The following is a 25503-nucleotide window of genomic DNA, read 5'->3' as shown; positions in this document are numbered from 1 at the left end:
TAGTTTAATTAGGTCCCATTTATTTATTTTTGTTTCTTTTGCATTTGTTTTTGGGTTCTTAATCATGAATTCTTTGCCTAGGCCAATGTCCAGAAGAGTTTTTCCTAGGTTATCTTCTAGAGTTTTTATGGTTTCAGGTCTTATGTTTCAGTGAAACTTGTCTCACCCACAGCCCACAGGCAACATGCAGACCGTAATAGCTTTGAATGTGGCTCAACTCAAATTTCTAAATTTTCCTGAAACATTATGAGATTTTTTTGCAATTTTTTTTAGCTTGTCAGCTATTGTTAGTATTATTGTATTTTGTGTGTGGCCCAAGACAATTCTTCTTCCTATGTGGCCCAGAGAAGCCAAAAGATTGAATACCCTTGATTTAAGTCTTTGCTCTATTTTAAATTGACTTTTATATAAGGTGAGAGATAGGGATCCAGTTTCATTCTTCTAGATGTGGCTGGTCATTTTTCCAAGCACCATTTATTAAATAGGATGTTCTTTCCCCATTTGTGTTTTTGTGTGCTTTGTCAAAGATCAGTTGGTTGTATTTGGCTTTATTTCTGGGTTCTCTGTTCTGTTCCATTGGTCTATGTGCCTACTTTTATACCAGTACCATAATGTTTTGGTAACTATAGCCATACAGTATAATTTGAAGTCCAGTAGTGTGATGCCTCCAGATGTGTTGTTTCTGTTTAGGATTGCTTTGGCTATTTGGGTTCTTTTTTGTTTCCATACAAATTTTAGGATTATTCTTCTAATTCTATGAAAAATTATGTTGGCATTTTGATAGGAATTCCATTGAATCTGTAGATTGCTTTGGGCAGTATGATTGTTTTCATATTGATTCTTCTAATCCATAGCATGGGATGTGTTTCCATTTGTGTCATACATGATTTCTTTCAGTAGTGTTTTGTGGTTCTCCCTGTAGAGATTTTTCCCCCTCCTTGGTTAAGTATATTCCTTGGTATTTTTTGGTTTTGTTTCTGTTTTTGCAGCTGTTGTAATAGGGATTGAGCTCTTAATTTGATTCTCAGCTTGGTTATTGTTGTTGTATAGCAGTGCTACTGATTTATGTATGGTCTTGTAACCTGAGACTGCTGAATTCATTTAGAAATCTAGGAGTCTTTTGGAGTAGTCTTGAAGATTTTCTAGGTATACAATCATATTATTGGTGAACGGCAATAGTTTGACTTCCTCTTTTCCAGTTTGAATGCTCTTTATTTTTTTTATTTTGCCTAATTGCTCTGGCTAGGTCTTCCAGTAAAATGTTGACCAGAAGTGGTGAAAGTGGGCATCTTTGTCTTATTCAAGTTGTCAGGAGGAATGCTTTCAACTTTTCCCTATTCAGCATGATGTTGGTTGTGTTTGCTATATGTGACTTTTATTATTTTGAGGTATGTCCCTTCTATGCTTAATTTGTAAGGATATTTATTACAAAGGATGCTGGATTTTATCAAATGCATTTTCTGTATCTGTTGAAATGTTCATATGGGTTTTATTTTTAACTGTTCATGTTATATATCACATTTACTGACTTGCATATGTTAAACCGTGCTTGCATTCCTAGGATGATACCCACTTAATCATGGTGTATTATTCTATCTATTTGATGCGCTGCTGGATTTGGTTAGCTAGAATTTTGTGGAGGATTTTTCATCTATGTTCATCAGGGATATTGATCTATACTTTTCTTTTTTTGTTACAGCCTTTTCTGATTTTGGTGTCAGGGTGATACTGGCTTCATAGAATGAGTTAAGGAGGATTCCCTCTTCCTCAGTCTTTTGGAATAGTTTCAGTAGGATTGGCACCAATTCTTTGATTGTCTGGTAGAATTCAGCTGTGAATCTGTCTGGCCCTGGGCTTTGTTGTTGTTGTTGTTGTTGGCAATTTTTTTAAATTACTGATTTAATTTTACTGCTTGTTATTACTCTGTTCAGGGTTTCTATTTTTTCCTAATTTAATCTAGAAGGGTTGTATGTTTCCAGGAATCTGTCCATTTCCTCTAGATTTTCTAGTTTATGTGCATAGAGGTGTTCATAGTAGTCTCTAATGGTCTTTTGTATTTCTGTGGTGTTAGTTACAATGTCTCCAATTTCATTTCTAATTGTGTTTTATTTTAATCTTCTCTCCTCTTTTTTTGGTTAATCTAGCTAATCATCTAATTTATCTTTTCAAAGAGCCAGGCTTTTGTTTCATTGATCTTTTGTACTGTTTTTCTTTCAATTTCATCTAGTTCTACTCTGATCTTTGTTATTTCCTTTCTTCTTCTAGCTTTGGGTTTAGTTTGTTCTTTTTTTCTCTAGTTCCTTGAGATGTGACATTAGGTTGTCAATTTGTGATCTTTCAGACTTTTTGATATAGGCACTTAGTACTATAAACTTTCGTCTTAGCATTGCTTTTGCTGTATCCCAGATGTTTTGGTAACTTGTGTCACTATTTATTTCAATCTTGATTTCATTGTTAACCCAAAACCCATTCTGGAGCAGATTAATTTCCATGTATTTGGATAGTTTTCATGGTTCCTTTTGTAGTTTATTTCTAGTTTTATTCCACTGTGGTCTGAGAAGGTACTTGATATAATTTTTAAATATAAGATACTTGATAAATTTTAAAAAATTTGTTGAGACTTTTTTGTGGCCTATCATATGGTATCTCTTGGATAATGTTTCATGTGCTGATAAGAGGACTATATATTCTGCAGTTCTTAGGTAGAATGTTCTGTAAATATGTTAGATCCATTTGTTCTAAAGTGTAGTTTAAGTTTATTGTTTCTTTGTTGACTTTCTGTCTCAATGATCTGTCTACTGCTGTCAGTGGAGTGTTGAAGCCTTCCACTGTTATTGTGTTGCTGTCTATCTCGTTTCTTAGGTCTAGTAGTAGATGTGCAAATAAATCTTGGAGCTCCAATGTTAGGTCCACATAAATTTAGTATTGTAATATCTTCTTGTTTGACTGATGTTTTAATCATAATATAATGACCTCCTTTGTCTTTTTTTTACTGTTGTGGCTTTAAACTCTGTTTTATGATATAAGAATAGCTACTCCTGCTCACTTTTGGTTTCCATTTGTGCGTAAGATATTTTTCTACCCTTTTACCTTGAGTTTATATGAATCGTTATGAGTTAGATGAGTCTCTTGAAGACAGCAAATATTTGTTTTGTGATTTTTTTTTTATTAATTCTGCCATTTTGTATCTTTTAAGTGGAGCATTTAGACCATTCACTTTCCATGTGAATATTGAGATGTAAGGTACTATTCCAGTCATCATGTTACCTACTTTGTTTTCTTCATTGTGTTATTGTTTTATAGGCCTTGTGTGTTTTATGCTTTAAAGAGGTTCTATTCTGGTGCAGATCAGCTTTTGTTTCAGAATTTAGAACTCCTTTCAGCATTTCTTGTAGGGATAGTCTGCTAGTGACAAATTCCCTCATCATTTGTTTCTGAAAATGACATTTCTCCTTCATTTATGAAACTTAAGTTTCGCTGGATACAAAGTTCTTGGCTGACAGTTGTTTTCTGTTTAAGGAAGCTTAGATAAGACCTCAATCCCTTCTAGCTTGTAAGGTTTCTGCTGAGAATTCTGGATAGTTAAGCTACATTGTTGTTCATAGCCACCAGGCCAAAAGTTCTGAAGAAATATCTATATAAGTCAGATATAATCTTTAATTAAAGATATGTTAATCCTTAATTAATGACATTAATCATTAACGATATATTCAGATGTATGCATCCGTCATATATGTATGTGAAAAGTATATCCTTATGATTAGAAGCACAGATTCTAGAGTTAGACAGTTGAATTTCAATATCAGCACAGCCATTTATATCAAACAAATTATTTACCTTCTCTGTGATGATTTTTTTCACACATAAAATCGATTAATAAAAGAATGTTTACTCATAGAGTTATTAAGATAATTGAATAAGTTAATGTAGGTCAATTATATAGAATAGTACCTGGCACACTCTGGCAAGCACTGTGTAAGGGTTAGCTGCTCCATAATTATTGCTATTATATCCATATTCATATATTATTAATTCTCATAACAACCTACCAGTTAGTCATATTTATCTTACAACTAAAGAAACTGAGGTTCAGATACTTAATTTTGAGCTCAAAATCTCACCACTGGTCTGAAATTTTACCTAGGATTTTAATCCAGACCTGTTTGGCAAAAAACTTTTGCTCTTTTCAAGATGTTATTTTCAAGATGTTATTATATCTCCTCTAGAGATATAATGAGTGTGACTAACAGAAGTAGCTCTGACATTTTCAACTCTCAGGGAACACTGTTCACATTGTACCTTGTGGGGTTAGCACTCTCTGGAGAACATAAATCCAATATGAACAGAATTTTCTGAAGTTTTGTAGAGCAGTGGCCATGGGGTAGACAGGCAAAATCAACCAAGAATATTTCACTTTCTTACAATTTTATAAAAAAGTTTGCCCACTAGATCTACACAAACTCAGTGCTAGAGAAATGAGGGCATGTATTTATTTGATTTATTCAGTTCAAGACCTATCTTAAAAATGCCTGCAGGGCAGGGAGCAGTGGCTCACGCCGCACTTTGGGAGGTCAAGGCAGGCGTATCATGAGGTCAGGAGGTCGAGACCATCCTGGCTAACATGGTGAAACCCTGTCTCTACTGAAAATACAAAAAATTTAGCCAGGCGAGGTGGCAGGCGCCTGTAGTCCCAGCTACTTGGGAGACTGAGGCAGGAGAATGGTGTGAAACCGGGAGGCGGAGCTTGCAGTGAGCCGAGATTGGGCCACTGCACTCCAGCCTGGGTGACAGAGCAAGACTCCATCTCAAAAAAAACAAAAAAAAAGAAGAAGATAGTCATTAAAACGTCATAAATAAATAATAAATAATAGGATAAATACAAAGAAAATCACACCTAAACCTATCTAGTGAAACTGCTAAAATTGAGTGGGAGGAGGTGACAGAAAGAGAGAGAGAGAGACTGAGAGAGAACAAAATCTTTAAAACAGCCACCTAGAAAAGGCTCATTACTTCCAAAAAAGCAATAATAATATTGACATCTGCCTTCTTAACAGAAACAACGAAAGCCAGAGCCAATCAATTGATATCTCTAAAATGCAAAAAGGAAAATTGCTGTTAACCTAGAAGTCTATATCCAGCAAAAACTTTCCTTGAAGAACTAAGTTAAAATAACATTTCGAGGCAAACTGAGAGAATTCAGCAGTCATAGACCTCCAATGAAAGGATTACTAAATGAGAATTCTTCAGGCAGAAATGAAATAATTATAGATAAATAATCACAGAATAATAATTCCAGATAAATAATCACAGAAGTATAGGAACAAAAGAAGAGAAATGGAGAGGAAAAATATTAAGGCAAATCTAAAATAATTGAATTTGCAAAATGAAAACAATAATACCCTATGTGATATAGAATATATGTAAATTAAAATGCACTAATAATTTAATAATCATATTTCTACCAGTTGCACAGAAGATATGGTATCTATGGCCTACAATATTTTTAGGAACTCATGAAAATATTTTCCAAATTGGAAGATAAAAAACAAACTCGTAGGTGGAAGAAAATGATTTAATGTATAATGTTAATGTATTTGCCTTTATGCCAGAGCAGTCATAAAATATAATTTTTAATATTTTTATAGGGGAAGAGGTTCATGAAAGCAAACATGGAAAGGGCTCACAAAAGTCATGAGTGGTCCCAATTCCCACCTAAACTCCAGGGGTTCTATTGCTGAAATGAAAAAGAGAACAATGAATAGTGGGGACAATTAATAGTTTCCATTCCAAGCTCTACCTGTGGATGTTCATAACCATAAATGTACTTCTTCACCCATTACAACACACTCCCTAGACCGTCAAAAAGAGACAACTCTAATCCTACCCAGTGACTGCATATAGCTCAACATTCAAGGACTCTAGGTCTTGATGTGACTCCTCTATGAACAGGGACCCATAAATTAATAAACAAAACAGGCACCTCCTCCCATACTCAACATGTAAAGGCAGAGTAGGAATGGGAAAGACTAGGGAAATAAGAAGATCAGAAAAAAAGAAACAAGAAACTCTGCCTCTCATAAAAGGGAGGACTTGAACACCCTGAACTTTAATGATGAAATCTAGAGGGCAGGAAAAACAGACTCCCAGCCCTGGATTGAACTTATTTCTTGATTAGACACTGATTCTGCTCTCCAAACAGCACCACGTTGCTCTTCATGGCTGATGGGTTTGACCCCTTTATCTATCGTTCACTGCAGCTTCACTGCTTTTGTAGCTAATTTCCTGCTGGAATTGGTTTGAGCTTCCAGGATTTGCCAATCATAGTTGCTTGTAAACTAGGTTTCTGATTTCCTTGCCCGAGTATTGGAAGCAATTTTGGAGGTCAGTAGCTCTGGACCTATGGGAGTAAACCAGGTGAACAAAGCCCTTCAATTTTTTATTAACCCCAAACCAGTTCCCATTACCAAAACATATCACCTTCTGAATTTCTCAATGGAACTTACATATTTTCTAATTCTACTGGGTTTCACTCTAAATGTAATCCCATCTTATTAATATCATCATATTCTTTACTGCTAATGCCAACCTTTCTGACTCTGTGGTGACACTAGAAAGTTGCCTATATTCATATACTTTTTCTAACATCTTAATGGAATTTGAGAAGTAGGAACTTGCAAAATGAGCAATTATGTCTCTTAAATTTCATTTGATTAGGTTTGCATTTCCTGCAGTATTTGTACTACTTTACATTTGTGTATTATTCTTTTATGCATAGATATTTTGGATTTATTAAAGCATGTTCAACTTTAACTGGAATGATAGGAGGACTAATTGCTTCCACTTTGACTGGATTGATCCTTAAGCAGGTAAGAAACATACAGACGTGTAGTTATTTTTCCAATATTAATTGTATAGAGAAAGATTACACACATGAAAAATTGCAGAGAAGATGCCAAAGGAGATGACTTATGAGTTTTTGCATCATATGAAAATAAATTTGGTCAAATCAGGCATCTCTCCAAATCTACAAATAATACAATTTCTATCTCATTATTTGTCAATTAGATATGTTGAGAACTCTTTAGTAATTGCCCATTGGTACAGAAGTGGACTTCTGTTATTTTTGATAATGAATATGTGGATCGATCAACACAGGTATTTGACTGGCTGAGTGGTAATATAAGTAACAAGATACAGTTTTCTCAAAAAAAGAATGAAAAATCACAAGTAAATAAAGTTAAAGACTGACCTAAGTCTGACTATGAAGGCAGACTTCTGTTTTTGCACGTGTCATGGACAAAGTTACCTGAAATCTTCCTTTTAAGGACACTGAAAATGCCCTATCAAATTTTAACAGTTATTTTAAATGCATGCCTCATCTGCAAAAAAAGTAAAACAAAAGAACATTTCAGAGATTAAAAATGAAAGAATAGCCTTATTTCAGAGAGGTAAATGACCACTGAAGCCACTGGCTGCCTTGGGTCTTTGCCTATCCTGGGTAATCTATGTCTTCAGTTATAATGAACAAGCAGAAGATAAGAGATAACATCCTAAAGCCACTCAAATAAGAAGAGTCAGAATGGAAATGCTGGCATAAATCTGTACTCACAAAGGATTACACCTTCATACCACTAGCACTATGTGGATCACATATAAACTTTATTTGGAGGAACACTTACAACCAAAGGAATGGTAGTGTGTAGATAATTCCTCCAAATTCTCCTTATCCCAAAGTTGGGACAGGGAGAGACAGTCTGCATCCACCACGGCCACATTTCCCATAAAGAGGAGTCTTCCACCACCACAATCTCTGTATTTATGGTATCAGAAAAGAAGAAAACATCACTAGAACCATAGAAGCTCCCTGGTCAGAGAAGTGGCCTTATTAGAAATGGGAAGCACCAGGTGGCCATGGTCTCTTTCCTCCCTCTGAGCATAATGCCTTTATTCTTCCATTGAGTTCACTCAGGTGTGCAGAGCTGACTTCCAAAAGTTGTTAGCGGAGCTAATTTCTCTGCAAACATCCAAGATGTGGAAGGAAATGTGGCTCCAGAACTGTCCAAAATTGTCTCTGCCTAGTAAGTTAACTTAGTTCTCATCTGCCCCTGCCTCAGCTTTAAAAGGAGAGAAAAACTGAATACTCTTCTGAGCATTTGAAATTTGAGTGAATCAAACATTTGGTGACCAGAAGGCAAGCCTGGGAAGTCAATTATTGCAGCTACAATAACTTTTCTGGTTGTCCTCTTGGGCATTTCCCCACTTCTTTGAAGTTAGATGTATTCTTGTAAGTTATTTTGGCCAATGAAATATGAGAGGAAGTGATATGTGTAAATTCTGAGAAGAAGCATTAGAAACCAGGAGGCCATTCTTTCCTTTTGATGCACCAACTAGTATTATTCAGAAGGATGACTGCAAGGCTACTAACCAGGATCCAGGAATCCAGGTTATATGGAGCATAACTCCTAGCCCACCCTTTATGTACATTTTGTGTAAACAAAAAACCAAATTTCTGTCATTAAAAGCCACTAAGACTTGAGGGTATTGGTTACTATACTATAACCTACTCTACTCTTGACCTGTCAGGATCTATCCAGAATGAATCCCAGAAAGAAAAGCTGGTAAAAATACAGAATATATGGCATGAGATGGGGATAATCCAGTCAGAAAACCCAACATACAACTAACTGGAGTCCCAGAAGATGAAGAGAGAAAATAGGGCAGAGGCTATAAATGAAGAGAAAATGATTGTTTTCTAGTTTTCCAGAAATACAGAAATTCACATCTTTAAGAAGCCTAGTAATCACAAGTAGGATAAAAAAGAAACCAGAAATTGCAGAAAAGCAAAGACGAAAAGAATGTCATACAAGCAATCAGACAAATCAGAAAGATTGCCTCCAAATGAGCAACAGATAGACTTGTCTCTGACTTCTCAACCTCAAGAAAGGAAGACAGAACACAATAAAATTACATCTTCAGTCTGCTTAGTGAAAATAACTGCCAACTTAAATTTGTAAACAGTGAAAATTTTGCCAAAAGAAAGACAACATGTTTCAAGCCAACAAAAACAGGGAATTAAATTCACTAGTGGACATTTAAAAGTGTTTTTAGGTTTAAAGAAAGAGAATTAGAGATGCAGAAAAAAATGAAGGGCAGCAAAAGTAGTAAATAAGTGGACAATCCACTTATTCACCTATTTGTTTTATTGGGTAAACAAAAGTAATGCCCTGTGGAGTTTAAAAAACACTATATAGAAAGGATAAAATAAACAATAATAAGAGTAAATAAGTCAAGAGAAGATAAATAAGAGTAAATAACTCAAGAGAAGATAAATGGAGCAAAGTATTTGAAAGACTTCATGCTGTCTTGCCAGAGGATAAAATTACTAAGAGTAGAGTTTGATACATGAAGAAAACATGTTGTAATTTCTAATCTAATAATTAAAAAATAGAAAAAGTACATCAATTTCAAAGTAATAAAGATAAAAATGAAATGATAAAAATACCTTATCTAAAAGAAGGCAAAAAAAAAGGAGAGAAAAAGCACCATAGAACAAGAGGTGCAAATATGAAACAATCAGAATAACTTGGTAAACTAGACGTGCCAGCAGCTACTTTAAATAAGCTAAAAGCTCTAACTAAAAGCAAAAGGTGGCCATATTGGATTAAGAAATGAAGCTTAACTCTGTGCTGCTTTCATATAAATATATAATAAAATATAAACCAACAGAAAAATTGAAATTAACAGAGAAAACAACATTCTATGCAATTTTTAGCAAAAAAGCTGGGGAGGCTATGTTAATCTCAGAGGACACCTTAAGGCAAACAGTATTACTAGAAATGAGGACAATCACTTCATAAAGATCTATGACTCAATTGACTGAGAAATATGTATATTTATACATATTTCTATGTATATGTATACATGTATAAATATACACACATATGTATACATGTATACATATATACACACATGTATACATGTATACATATATACACACATGTATACATGTATACATATATACACACATATGTATACATGTATACATACACACGTATGCATGTATACATATATACACGTATGCATGTATACATATATACACACGTATGCATGTATACATATATACACACGTATGCATGTATACATATATACACACGTATGCATATATACATATATACACACGTATGCATATATACATATATACATATATACACGTATATATATACATACACACATGTATACATATATACATAAACACATATGTATACATATGTACATATATACACAGACATATGTATACATATACACATACACACACATATACATATATACATACACACACGTATACATATATACGTATACACACACGTATACATATATACGTATACACACACGTATACATATATACGTATATACACACATATGTATACATATATACGTATATACACACATATGTATACATATATACGTATATACACACATGTGTATACATATATGTATATACACACATATGTATACATATATACATACACACGTATGCATATATACATATATACACACGTATACATATACACACATACGTATACATATATACGTATATACACACATACGTATACATATATACGTATATACACACATACGTATACATATATACGTATATACACACATACGTATACATATATACGTATATACACACATACGTATACATATATACGTATATACACACATATACGTATACATATATACGTATATACACACATATATGTATACATATATACGTATATACACACATATGTATATTTGCTGTGGGAATTTTGTGTGTGTATATATGTATGCACACACATATACACACACACACATATATACACATACACACACACACAACATGGAACATTTCTCTCTGAGATTGGAGCATGAAAAAAATGCCTGCTGTCACTATTTATTAATATTAAACATTTTACTATGTCCTAATAAATGAAATAAGACACAGAAATATGAAAAAAAGAAGAAATATCATTAACATTTTTTTAGGTGGCATTCAAAAAAATCAAAAGACTAAGACTACTTATAAGTTATTAGAATTAATAAGTAGGTTTTGGAATTGTGTCAGATATAGAGTAAATCTATAAATATACATTGTTTGCTAAATACCTGAATAAAGAGTGTGAAAACAAAAATTTTAAAAAGGATACTATTTTCAACACCATAATAAAAATCGTATATCTAAGAATAAATTTAATGAATTATTCATATGATCTCCACAAAGAAAACCATAAGAGAGAGACTTGAAAGAAATTTTTTAAAAACTAAGTAAATGGAGGGAGATGCCATTTTTATATACTAAAACACTCAAAATTATAAAATATCTCCTCATTCCCCTGAATCAACTGTAGAGTCAATGAAATCCCAATCAAAACCCTAAGTTACTTTGGGGAAATTGAAAAGGCTTTTATATAATTGACATGTGTTCACAAAGGGCCAAGAATAGCAAAGAAAATCTTGAAGAAGAAAAACTGGAATATTTGTTCTACCTAATATTAAGATACATTACAAAGCTATGAAAATGAATACCTTATGTTATTGGCACAAGTAGACCAGTAGAACTAAAGAAAGAGTGTAGAAAGATCCCACATATGTGGACATTTAATTTATGACAGAACAGTGCCACCTTTGTCATAAAGAAAGGGCTTATGAAATGGTACCGGGTTAAAGAAATATCATTATGAAGAAAAATAAAATTTAACATATCTCACAACATACAAAAATGTGAAGTAGAGGTGGATTGTACATCTAAAAATTGCAGGCAAAATATAAAGTTTCTAGAGTATAATACAGAGGAATATTTTCATGATCTGACAGAGAGAATTATTTCTTAAAAAGGACACTAAAAGTACTAACATAAAGAACAAGACAATAGTGATAAATTTGCATTAAAATTGAGAACTTCTGTTCCCCAAAATATACCAACAATAGAATAAATAATCAAGTTTGAAAAGATATTTGCAGCACATATAACTAACCAAGGGCTTTTAGTAAAAATACAGTTAGTACAAATCAATAAGGAAATGAGAAAAAAAAAGACGTAAGTAGGCACTTTACAAGGTGAAATCCAAATAGCTAATAAATATAGTAAAAGACAAATTAAAAACCACAACTTGCTCACACTACACACCCACTAGATTGGTGGTCTATAATACCAAGAGTAAGTAATGATGTACTGAAAAGCAAAATTAATAACAAATGCTGGAATTTTAAATTAGTACAACACTTCTGAGCATAGATATTACCTAGTAAAGCTTAGGTTATGCAATCTTTATGATTCAGTAATTCCACTCCAAGATAAATGAATCTATATATATTGAGGAACATATACAAAAAAATGTTTATACTATGAGGTTGCCAGATTTTGAAAAAAATGAAAAAACCCAAGAAGATGAAGAGTGCCCAGTTAGATTTGACTTTCAGATAAACAAGAAATAATACAGGACTTTGTTTCATTACCAAAATGCATGGGACATACTTGTACTACCAAATTACTCATTGTTTATCCGAAATTCAAATTTAATCAAACATCCTATTTTTCTCACAATCCTCTCATGGCAGCATTGTTTAAAATAGTCCCGAAGTTCTTCGAAAATGATGAGAACAGGCCGGGTGCGGTGGCTCACCCCTGTAATCCCAGCACTTCGGGATGCTGAGGCAGGTGGATCATCTGAGGTCAGGGGTTTGAGACCAGCCTAGACAACATGGTGAAACCCTGTCTCTACTAAAAATACAAAAAATTAGCCAGGCCTGGTGGCACGTGCTTGGAATCCCAGCTACTTGGGAGGCTGAGGCAGGAGAATCGCTTGAACCCAGGAGGCAGAGGTTGCAGTGAGCTGAGATTGAGCCGCTGCACTCCAGCCTGGGCTACAAAGTGAGACTCTGTCTCAAATAAATAAATAAAATTAAATTAAATTACATTAAATTTAAAATAAATAAAATAGTCCCATTGAGGCAACATTCAAAAATTGTCAGCAACACAGGATGCAAGAGGACAATGGCATAAGAAAACTATTTTTAAGGATACAAGGCCACATAATGTCTCACACTTTAGGGGAAATAAATAAACTATTTAGAGAAGTTAAAAAAAAAACAGGAGATGTAATCAGAAAATGAGTGGAAAATAATAACATCAATTATCTTGATTATATTTTTGTTATCTTAAAATCAAGGATAAAAGAAAAGAAAAAAAAAGACTATCCATAATAATCAATAATGAAAAGTTTTTAAGAAATGCCAAAACAGGGCCAGGTGCAGTGGGTCCCGCCTGTAATCCTAGCATTTTGGGAGGCCGAGGTTGGGTGGATTGCTTGAGCCCAGGAGTTCAAGACCAGCCTGGACAACATGGCAAAACCTCATCTCTCCAAAAAAAAAAAAAAAAAAAAAAAAAAAAAAAAAAAAAAAAAAATTAGCTGCATATGGTGGCGCGTGCCTATAGTCCCAGCTAGGTGGGAAAATCACCCGAGTCTGGGAGTTCGAGGCTGCAGTGAACCATGATTGTGCCATTGAGCTCTAGGCTGCAATACAAAGTGAGACCCTGTCTCAAAAAAAAAAAAAGAAAGAAAGAAAGAAAGAAAAGAAAAAAGAAAAAAAAAATGCCAAAATATGAACTGTTTGTTTGCATAAGGATGGGGATGGAGACAGAAGATAGGACTAAACGGAAATGAGAGCCTGCCAAATATTAGCTCTATTATGAAAAAAAAATTGATAAAATTTATATATCTGTCTTTCAATTTATGTAGTTCAATATGTATCTACTATAAATAGATATATTTAGCTATGTATTCTTAAATCTCTATAGCTATATATTTTGATCTACTTGTCAAGATAGCTATTTCAACTCGAGCATACATCTGAAGAATAATGTTTAATGAGTAATATAGATAACTTTAATAAACCAGTAGAAGAAAGCTCATTCTCTTCAAAATGAATCCAAAACTTAAAAAAAAAGTATTGCAATGGAAAATATGAAATAATATGGAAGTAATAAATCTTAACAAAATAATAGTTACGATAGATGAAAGTATGTTAAATTTGCCAATTAAAATATGAAGACACTCTTTCTCTATATATGCTTACAGTATACAATAATATGTCGGCTACATAAGATATCTTGAAAAGATGCAGAAAACTTTGAAATAATAGATCAGATTGAAAAAATCAGTTAATTATGAACTACAAGAAACTAGTAAACTTAATATCTGATGAAAATAGAATTTTAAACAACATGTATATAGTAGAAAGATAAAAGTGATTATTTTATAAAGTAAAATGATGATGTTTTTGGCTATGTATAAGTGTGTTTTTCCATATATGTTAAGTGACCTGAGTCTATGTTTTTAATATTACATTTTAAATGTTACAAAACAAAAAAAAAAGAGCAATAATTTACAATTACTTTGAATTTTAATTCCTTAGGATCCAGAATCCGCCTGGTTTAAAACCTTCATCCTGATGGCAGCCATTAATGTGACTGGCCTAATTTTCTACCTTATAGTTGCTAAAGCAGAAATTCAGGACTGGGCTAAAGAAAAACAACACACACGTCTCTGAAGGTGAGAAGTGATCAGATTAAGGACAATTTTTGAAACTGGGAATGCAGGAGACAGAGGAGTTAAGGATGACTCCTCAGACGGGAAGGAATAAGGGGTGCAGGTTTAGAGAAGAGGAGACCATGTTAAGCCTGAGAATATTAGACATCCTGATGGGAACGACTGTGGGACTCTGTGGGGATGCTAAGGCTGGAGATATAAATTTGGGAGGCTGGGCCTCTTTAACATCAAACAGTGAGGATGAAAAAGAGAAGTTTGCAAAAAAGACTAGGAAGGACCTTCAACGAAGTAGGAAGAACAGTTGTAAAATGGAGACTCAAAGTGAAAAATGTTGGGAGCAAGGACCTTTGGCGAGTGCTATAATATCAAGACATTAAATTATATAAGGTCTAAGAATTTACAAATGGGTTAGGCAAGAGAAACTTTAAAGGTAACCCTGACTAAAATGATTTTCAAATGAATGATGGAGACAAAGAGTCCATTAAGGTGTGTTCAAGGTATGATACTGTGCTTTGCTTATGTAAACTCTATCAGTGGTAAATAAATGGTAGGAGAAATGTCTCTTTGTAGAATAATTTTGGCTAATGCATAAATAAGAATTGAAAGATGCGGAATGTCCTTATTTTGCAACCCTCAATAAATTAAGAGATCCAGGTGTTGAATATCAATGATCATTAGTATCACAAAAAGAGAGGCATGAAGACATCGTATACCTTCTGATGAAACAACACACCACCGCTAATGTCTTGCTAAGAAGATCAAACTGAATCTCATCAAACCTTGGATACAGCTACTGCTTTGGAAGAAGTACAGAAAACAGAGAATATGTTCGACAAAACCCAAGTGTATCATTAGCAAATCTAAACTGTAGGAGATTTTATAGGTCAAAAGGCTCAGGTTCTTTAATAAATAAATTACATATAAAGAAAAATAGGGAGGCCGAGGCGGGTGTATCATGAGGTCAGGAGTTCAAGACCAGCCTGGCCAAGATGGTGAAACCCTGTCTCTACTAAAAATACAAAAATTAGCCAGGTGAGGTGGCGGGCGCCTGTAATCCCAGTTATTCAGGAGGCTGAGGCAGGAGAATCTCTTGAACTCAGGAGGCAGAGGTTGCATTGAGCTGAGATCACTGCACTCTAGCCTGGGCGACAGAGCAAGACTCTGCCTCAAAAAAAAAAATAGGGGGTAGAAATGGATGCTCTAGATTAGAAAGAACTTAAATGACATAACAGATTTTTAAATATTGGCAAAATGAAACACTATAAAGGTATACATGTGGGTGATAAGTCTATAAAGAAATACAGAAAAAGATTATTATTATAAATGTCAAAGAAGTTGTTACTTTTAGGGGCAGGGAGTGACCATTTGAAGAACTTCAGGAATCCTGGCAATATTCTATTTTTCATGTCCAGGCTAGTGATTACAAATATTTATCTTATAATAATTCATTGAGCCAAATATTTGTGCAATTTTCTTGTCTCTGTGTTTTATTTTATAGTATGAAAAGAGAGATCGAGAGAGAGAATACGGTGTGAGGAAACTGAGACAGCCAGGATAGGCATTCCTATAAAGGAAATCAGAGAAATGGTGTGGTAGCTCTAAAGGGATGTAGAACTAAGGAAGGTTTTATTTGTTTGCTTTCTGTTTGTTTCAGAAGATAGATGCAATAGCAGATAAGGTGATGGTATAATTCAATAATGAGTTTCCACAATGTAGGAGATAAGGCACAATGACAGAATTAAAAAGTACTTGACTCATCTGGAAGGGATGAAATTCAAGCACCACAGCCAGGGTTGGCCTTGGGTATAAACCTAGAGCTTATCCACAGTGGCAGAGAGAAGGCAGTGTTGTATATGTGATGGGTTAGTATATAGGTTGGCATCTCATCTGTGCAATAAGCAATGAGGTTCTCAGTTAAGAGAGAGGGGCTGAGAGACAAGGAAATGAAGAAAATACATATTGGTAAAGAAAGTAAAATTATCATTATGAGCAGATGATATGGTTGTCTACTTAGAAAATCCAAGTGGGTTGACTGGAAAACTACACAAACAATAATGAATTCAGTAAGTTTCCTGGAAAATTTATTAATAAATAAATTTGTCACCTTAAACAAAAATAGCCAGTTAACAAATTTATGGAAGAAATGATCCAAATGATGTTTGAAGAAAATTTTTTTAAAAAATAGGATCCCACTCTGTTGCCTAGGCTGGAGTACAGTGGCGCAATCATAACTTACTGTAGCCTCAATCCCCTCGGCTCAAGTAATCCTCATGCCTCAGCCTTCCGGGTAGCTGGGACTATAGGCATGCAACACTACACCCAGCTAAAGGAGGAAAATTGATAGTGTCACTCAAAAATGAAATTGAGTCAGTATTAAATTGATCTAGTATTGCAAGTACTAAAAATTCCTGTAATGGTGTACTCACAAAAATTTGCCAAGATGCAAGCATAACTCAAGATTGTTGATTTAGAAATGGCAAAAATCTGGATATGGAATTAAGCATGTTTGTCAATGCAGCCTTAGTTAATACATTTTATTTAAGTGAATGGAATATAACCAGCAGTTTAAAAATACAAAAGCTTATCTGAATATTTTAATGTAGAAATATCTGAGACTGTCCTTATAAATAAGCATATAACAGCACTAGAAAATATCCCATAGACATTAGTGAAGGTTTATCCTCTATTTCCAAGACACAGAGTGGGGCACGGCTATGAGAACAATCACTTTACTTTATTCAGATTCCATAAATCTTATTTGTTTTGTATATATTTGACCTATTAAATATTGAAAGTTATACCAAAGTTTTCCATTATTATTTCTATCCATTTTTCTTTTATGTCTGCTTTCGCAGTTACTATTGAATACTATATTCTGATGTTACAATTTCAAAAAGATTTTGATGAGTATATCTTAATTTGAAATTTACTTTTAACTTTATAAACTTATGAATCCTTCCCATTCCATAATTTTTACTTTTAATTTACTTTCTGATATTGATATGACAACCTTAAATTGTGGGTGTGGGTGTGTGCTTATTTTAGATTCCCTGGAATACTTTTGCATTGCCTTTAAATTTCACCTACCTGAGTCATTTTATTTAATGTTTTTCTAGCAGAGGGTATATAGCTGGGTTCAATTATTCCACCCACTTTGAGAGCCGTCTCCTTTGTATAGATGACTTCAATCCAACTGCAGTTATTGTCATTACAAATATACTTCATTTTCTAGCATCTTATTTTCTATTCCCTTAAAAAAAATCCTCATCTTTTTGGTCCTTCTCCTCCTCCTGCCTCCTTGCCTGCCTCTAGTAATTTAGATTTGTAAAATATTTTAAATTTTGATTGTGCTTATGCTCTTTAACTCTTCTTTGAAAATGTGTTCATTTTTCTATTTACATATATATTAAATTTATATATTTAAAAATATATATGTATTTAAAAATATATTCTTTTTCTGCTTTTTTTCTCCTTCCAAAATATCAAACACATTCAATGTTTCTGGCACACCAGGATTGCAAAAGTCCATTGGTTCCCAGATGCCCTGCCTCCTACCCAGCCTCACCCAGGAGGAAGTCGCTTCACAGCCCTGGAACTGCTGTTTCCACCTCTCTTCCCTCTGAATGTACCGAGTTCATGAGTTTAGTAGACAGCTGTGAGTTGATGTCCAATGTGACCCTTTATTTTGGCCCTCAGTGTTTTGAATTTATTATAGTAAATAGTCCTTGTTGATTTGGGTATGAGGTAGTTCTCTAGGTTTTGTAATGTTCTATTTTTGCTTCTTTAAATTTATTTCAGTGGATCCTAGGGACAATAGCTGAATAAGGGGCATGCATTGTGCTTGAGGTAGTTCCTTTACAGTGGGGCTGCTCAATCTCTTGTGTAATGAACCACAACTCAGAATATAATGCAGAGGATTCTAAAGGAGACTGATTATGTTGAAATAGTTATCAAGATACTAAAAAGCATGTTTATGATAACATGATTTTTATTAGTGCTTTAGTTTTAAAACAATATTGAACAAAACAAAGTATTTTGAGATATTAGCAATAATTGTCTGAATAAAAGTTCTCTGAAGAGAAATTTAGAGGAAAGAGGCTATCCTAGTGAACAGTTTGTGAACAGGGAGAGGCAGATTTAAGGTGCAGTCTAAAGAACAAAAGAAGAGTTTACCGTTTATAGAGAAAGTTCCCTCCCAGGTTCCCACTCAGGTCCACTTATGCAAATACATGATTCAGATTTGCTTAGTTCTGAGAGGTTGACACTTGCTGAATTCTGATTGGTCAACTCAGGCCACAGTCTATTTGTTGGTTCAGGCACATAAACAGGAACAAGCAGCTATGAACTTCCCAAAGTTAAGAAGGTGTGTGGGTTTTACGAAAACTCAAAGTGCGTGTGTGACCTCTAGTCAGCAAATGACTGCTTGGCTCTATTTTGATTTTAAGCCCAGTTAGCCAATCAGCATCCAACTTGAAGGATTTGTTCTTTCATAGTTCACAATTGTAATGTCATAGGAAAATACCTGTGATTTTTATTGATATCTAAGTGCTCAGTACTACCACTGCTATGATGTATTGCCTACATTCATAATGGAAGGAAAAGTTAAATTTTAGTCAGATGTTAAGGAATAAAGATGTATTTTTTTTCTGTGTAAATTCACAGACCCTAGATTAAGAATCCCTGCTATCTAATATTCATTCAGACAGTAAATAAACATATTTAAGCACTTTTGTAGGTGCTGGGATAGAGCAGTGAGCAACGTCATCAGAACTTCAGTGCCTAAAAGAGTTTCACATTTTGATAGGGGGAAACAAATAGCTATATTTAAACAGGGTAATTTCAGGCACTGATATACTAAAAAGAACATGAAATAGGGTAACATGATAGAGCATGTTCAGGAGGGCTGTATTTGCTGGAGGTCAGTGAGTATTCCGAGGATGAAAAATAATGTGCCTCTCTTTCTCATCACTGAGGTCTCAACACAAATGTCACCTACTGGGCAAAATTTGTTCTCACTTGCACCCAGCTCTCACTATTCTATCCCAGCACCTATAAAAGTGCTTAAATGTATTTCTTTACTGTCTGAATGAATATCAGAAAGCAGGGATTCTTAATCTAGGGTCTGTGAATTTACGTACTCTGGGAAAGAGTATTCCAAGCATAAACAATAACCAAGGAAAGTAATCTGGGATGAGAGTGAGCTCAGTATTCCTAAGAGGCAGAATGGAGGGCAGGGTGGTTGGAATCTCGTAAGTAAAGAGAGATAAACTGTGTAAGTGGTTAAGGTTAAGTGGTTAATGTAGTGCTTCCAGGTCATAGCAGAAGCTTGGTTTGCATCCAATTCTGTCTATAATCAAATCCATTGGATATTTTTGAGAAGAGTGACTTTCCTGATCAATGATTTATAAAGATCATTTTTGCCACCTTCTAGAGGAAGGACTTTAGGAAAACAAGAGTAGAGGCAGAGAGACCAGGACAGATGCTGTTTCAGAGGTTCAAGTGAGAGATGTTGGCAGTGCAGACTAGGATGCAGGCAGGGAGATGGTGAGAAGCAGCCGGATTCAGATGAGTTCTGGAGGTACAGCAGGCCAGACAAGGCAGGGAGATTGTGAACTATGCGGTAAGAGAAGAAACAAGGATGGGACGTAGATTTTGGCTTTAGCAACTAAAGAGTGTTTATTACTGAGATTGGAAGGCTTGACAGGGAGGAGGATGGGGTAGGATTTTGTCCACATTAAATTGAAACGTTTCAGAGATCAAAAGGAAGGCTCTGGTTTTATAGCAAAGTTTCTGCTCAGGTTCTTATCCAGTTCCTTTATGCAAATGAAGGATGTTGGGTCAGCATGATCCTGATGGGGGTCTTTTGCAGACAGTTGTTAAAACAGGCTAGAACAATTTTAAAGGGGAGTCAAATGTATAGCCCAAATATGTGGAAGACTTGTAGACTGGTCTCAAACTCCTTACCTCAACTGATTCTCCTGCCTTGGCCTACCAAAGTGCTGGGATTACAGGCGTGAGCCGCCGTGTCAGGCCCCACCTAGGTTTTTAATCAGGTTCCTTTATGTAAATAAAACATTGAAACACATTTAGTTGTGATTGGTGAGTGTAGTTGATTTCTGATTGGTTGGCAAAAATGAGTTCTGGTTGGTCAATACAGCTGAACCCTGACTGATTGACTGAGGCTGCTGAGCTCTGATTGGTTGGTTCAGGTGAATGCTGGAAGTCCCAAATATAAAAATGCAGATTTTCAGGGAACTGAGAGTATGTGTGTGACTCCTACCTGGTCAGAAAATTGCTTCTTGGCTCTATTTTAAACTTAGGCCCAGTTAGCCACCTGGGATCCATCTTGAAGAATTAATTGGCTTGAAGGATTCACATTTGTTCACTATGTAAATAGATTTTTAACAGTAGATTTAGGTGGATGCTTTCGGGTCTGCAAAGAGAAATGGACTGTACAGTTCTATTCCTTGAAGGCAGAGACAGCGAATGAAGCCACGTGAGTAGCAGGAAATGTTCCCGCCACCTTTGCACCTGCAAAGGGACTGGGTCGCTTCACAGGCCTATTTCTCCTTCAGACATCGTCACAGCCACATGGGCAATGGGCAGGAAAGAATTTCAGGACTGTGATAGTATTTTAACCTCCTGTAGGCCTGTAAAATTTTCTGTGTTAACCACTTAAAGCATTCAGTGGCTTTGGAGTCATCCAGAAGGTGTGAGCTCACGCAGAGCCAAAAAGGAGAGAAAGAAGAGTGTTTCCTTCTAGATAATTCATAGACTTTAGTTCATCTGTAGACGTTTATTGCATGGCTTAAGTGAAGATTTGGGTTTGTTTTCCTAGTGTTTGAATTTTACCACCATTGTTTTTTAAAAAATAATTTGCGTTTTCCTCTCTGACTTAAAATACCAACTTTTAGTAAAAGAAATCTCTGTATATTTATGTCTATTTCTGGGCTTAATATTTAGTTTAATATCTATTACTAGACCTATTATACAATATATTCAGTGGTCTAAATTTTAATATATGTAAATATCAGGCAGGTCAAAAAACATATCGTTTTCACTTTTGAAAATATTATTTTCTAGTATCAGCTGTTTATTCTTCCAGGAAAGTTTATAATCAGTGGACCATATTTAAAAAGACCTACAGCAGTGTTTTCAGAGTTGCACTGAATTGCAATAAATCCAATGGGAAGAAATTGGTAGTTATAACAGTACTCAATATCAATATTCAATATCAATAGTACTCAATAATTCTGATATAAGAACATAATAAGACTGCTACTGCTGAACTTGGCTTCAGGTTTTCCTCAGTCAAGTATTAGTTTGCTTCCTGCATTTCCTATGCATTTCTTACAAAACTTAAGGCTGTTATCTTATATTTTCTGAATTTGATTTTTATTCATTGTATTTTCAGGAATATTGGAAAGATATCATTTGAATATATTTAATTTTTTAACTGAAAAAACTATTGCTAAGCTATCTTGTTAGTATAGTTTTGAATAATAGATTCTTGTGTTTTAGGGTAGATGATCCTCACATTTGCAAATAATAACAATAATAATGGGCTAATATTGGGATTCCTTTATTCTTTATGGCTTTAATTGCACAGCCTCTAGGCATCTTCTTAAATAATAAATTGGCTGTTAATTTAAAATAGGCATTTAATTATGTTAATGAATTGTCTTTTTGTTCTTTTTTAGATCGAAAATCAAAAACCAAGAATAGAAATTGAGTTTTGTTAAATGTGTTTGTAGCTTCTATTCAGATGATTGCATATTTTTCTTTGTTGTGATTTATTGATAAAATACACTTTTAATATTAAAATCAGACTTCCATTCCTGATATTAAAACTTTTTAGATCAAAGAAAGTTAATATTACAAGGAACTTGGGATTAGTTTGATGGGGAAATGGAGCATTATATTTCGTTCTGAACTTCTTAGTATCAAAAATAAAATAGAAAATGCAATTAAAAAATATAAGCTCTTTGTCTAATAAAAATATATCAACAACATTGCTTTGAGGGAAGAAAAGCTTTCCTGGGACTGAATTCTTCGAGTGAATAATGTTGTGGACGGAACATAAATAGGAGTAAGAGCTTCTCCACCGTCTTCCAGACCCATGGATCTGGGCTTTATTAATCTGTTGGGGTATTAAATCAGATGTTTACCAAATACCTGGATGGAGTATTGTTAACATTATAACCATTGAGTTGAACAAAGATGACTTAAGGGATGTAATCAAAATGCAATTCTATTTTTTATCTCCTACCTTCACTATTTGTTTAACTTGAAAAAAATCTCAAGGTACAGGAAAGTTTTTAAGAGTAGTACAAAGAGCTTTTTTTCCTTAACCATTTGAGGGTAAGTTGCTAGCATGATGCCCTCACCATCATCTTCACACCACTCACACACTTTAGGGTATCCTACAAACAAGGACATTTTTCTACTTAACCACAAAACAACCATAAACATCAGGTAACTAATGCTGATACATTTCTACCATGTAATTCTGAGACCTCATTCACATTTCATCAATTGTATCAGTGATACTCTTTTCCGCCAAAAGATTCACTTCAGAATTTCATGTTGCATTTAGTTGCCATGTCTCTTTAGTTTCTTTAACTCTAGAAATGTTTTTAGTCTTTCCTTGACTTTGATGACATGATTAGAGAGTGCGGGCTAGTTATTTTGTAGAAGTTCCTCAATGTAGGTTTCTTTGATGTTTTCACATGATTAAATTCAGGTTAGGGATACCACAAAGATGTCCCTGTTTTCTTCTCAGGTCATTATACCAGGAGTCTTATGATGCTGATATGTACCATTTCTGGCTCTTCATTTGATTAAGGTGGGGCCTATCAGGTTTTGCCTCTGCAAAGTTACTCCTTCTCCCATTGAAATTAACAGGTAGTTTGTTAATTTGGAACTATGTAAATATTTACATACTTTGGAACTATGTAAATATTTCATCCTACATCAGACTTTCAATTTATTCACTTATTTATTTTAGTAAAGCTCATACTTTTCTGTTTTATTTAGTGATTTATAATATAGTACTATTTTTGTTCACTTTGATGCTCAATTTATCTCAATTTTGGCCAGTTGGAGGTTCTTCATCATTCTTTGAGCACTTTCTTACTTTGTGGCACAAAACAAAATTCCAGAGTCATCCTGAGTTTTTCCCTGACCAAGCCCTGAAATCAGCCCTCCCTCTAAGAAGCTCTAGTTCCTCTTAATGTTTGAGAATTGTATTTAGAAACCAAGATCTCAGTGGTAGATGTGTTCATAGCTTCTGGGGCCTCTGCCCTCAGGTCCGCTAGGGAGACAAAGTTAGGGACTATATGTGTATACATACATATCTATCTACCTACCTACCTACCTATCTTTCTATTGATACCCACGAATTTACACCAGTACTTCCATTCCAATCCAACACAAAGTTTCTTCACGTTTTCTACTTTTCCATATTTTAAACTTTCTTTTCCAGCAGCGAACTCCTATTAGCCTTAATGTTTGTATTTACTTTGTCAATCCCCTTGTGTGCCACCATCATCCCATTTCCAGACATCCTTCTCATTCTTTTCCCAGGCCTACACCCCTCACTCTGATGCCCCCTTGTGGATGCCCTCCTTTCCTGCCCATGCTCTGATTCCCTGACACAGGCCACACCTCCTGGACCAAGGCAACCTTCTTCATCTCTGTTGGACACTGACATCTTTGCTAAGTTGTACAACTTTGCCTAGAAGCTTTCCTCAACCCGCTTCAGTGGGCGAGGCTGTCACCCAGCTCAGACACCCTCTGCACGTGGTCAGGCTTCAGCATCCTATGCCAGGCTGTCCTCCTGCATGAACACAATCCTCACCCTGCACAGGCTCTGACACCTCTCACTGGGCCACTGTGGCTCCCCGCACTGTGTCCTGCTGGAGCATCCCCAGGTTAGCCATTAAGCAAAATAAGCTTGTGTTTAGGGCACCAAGAAAAGAGGGCACCACAGAGCTTTCCCCCAGTTGTCATGCCCTTAAGTCTTTCACTGGTCATATGATGTTAGTAACATTTTTTGTAATTGTCTTTATTTGCTGTTTAGATTTAATCTAAAATTTTTTCAGATGTGCTCTTTGGCATGGTGAGTGACTAAAGTTTAAAAGTTTGATTTGAAGGTGATATCAGATATAACATTTGTTTCTGTCTCATGCTCTGAGGGTTTTGCCTCCCTGAAACCTGGCTGGGTCTGGCTAGCATTTAACTCATCAGCTGATTTGTTTAAGGAACATTTAAGCTCTTTATTTTAAGAAATGGAAGGGCCAAGGGTGTTACAGAACCACCAGATTCATATTCCCACTACTCAGTAACAAACTAATGCACTCAGCACGTAGGTTTTGCAGCAGAGAAAGAATTTAATGAATACAGGGTGACCAAGCAAGAAGACTGGGAGAATCCTCAGAGGGATCTCCATTTCCAGAGGAAACTCCTTTTGCCCCAAGAACTCTTGTGCTGGGATTTTTAAGGGAGTCTTGGAGGGCAAGGGCTAGAAAACTGAGGTTACTGAGTGGTCAGGGTAAGGGGGATGAAGCCATCAGGGTGTATTCTTTGGTGAGCCAGCTCCCTGTGGGGTCCTGTAGACCAACTGACACAGTAGTTTCACTGATAGGCAGGACCTGAAAGAATAACTCAAATAGAGAACTTAACGTTTCACAATGCTTAAGTTGTTATCTGCAGAGCAGCTAAGGGAAACTGTAATCTTTCGACAAGGTCTACATGATTTTGAGGCAGTAGGCAACAAACAAGTATGAGAAAGCAGGAGAGAATAAGCTGACTTCATGATTAATGCTGCATGTGCTGCAAGCTTGGTTATTTTCATTTCTTCCCCTCCCTTCTTCTCTGATTAATTTTGTAAAGTTTATAGGGATGGTTTCAA

At 35.0% G+C, this 25503-nt stretch overlaps 1 protein-coding gene across 1 annotated transcript in view; it reads left to right on the top strand.

The window, feature by feature from the left end:
* SLC17A1 (solute carrier family 17 member 1) overlaps window positions 1-15013 on the top strand; it is a 39137-nt gene extending 24124 nt beyond the window's left edge. Inside the window, exons 10-11 of the mRNA XM_063725402.1 lie at window positions 6776-6866; window positions 14458-15013. Coding sequence (XP_063581472.1) covers window positions 6776-6866; window positions 14458-14592 — 226 coding nt within the window. The 3' untranslated portion in view covers window positions 14593-15013. The remainder of the gene's footprint in view (window positions 1-6775; window positions 6867-14457) is intronic.
* The last annotated feature ends 10490 nt before the right edge of the window (window positions 15014-25503 follow it).

Source organism: Pongo abelii, chromosome 5, assembly GCF_028885655.2.
Source record: "Pongo abelii isolate AG06213 chromosome 5, NHGRI_mPonAbe1-v2.0_pri, whole genome shotgun sequence".
Taxonomy (NCBI): Eukaryota; Metazoa; Chordata; class Mammalia; order Primates; family Hominidae; genus Pongo; species Pongo abelii.
The sequence above is the reverse complement of the archived record's forward strand: the minus strand, read 5'-3'. Positions and strand labels throughout refer to the sequence as shown.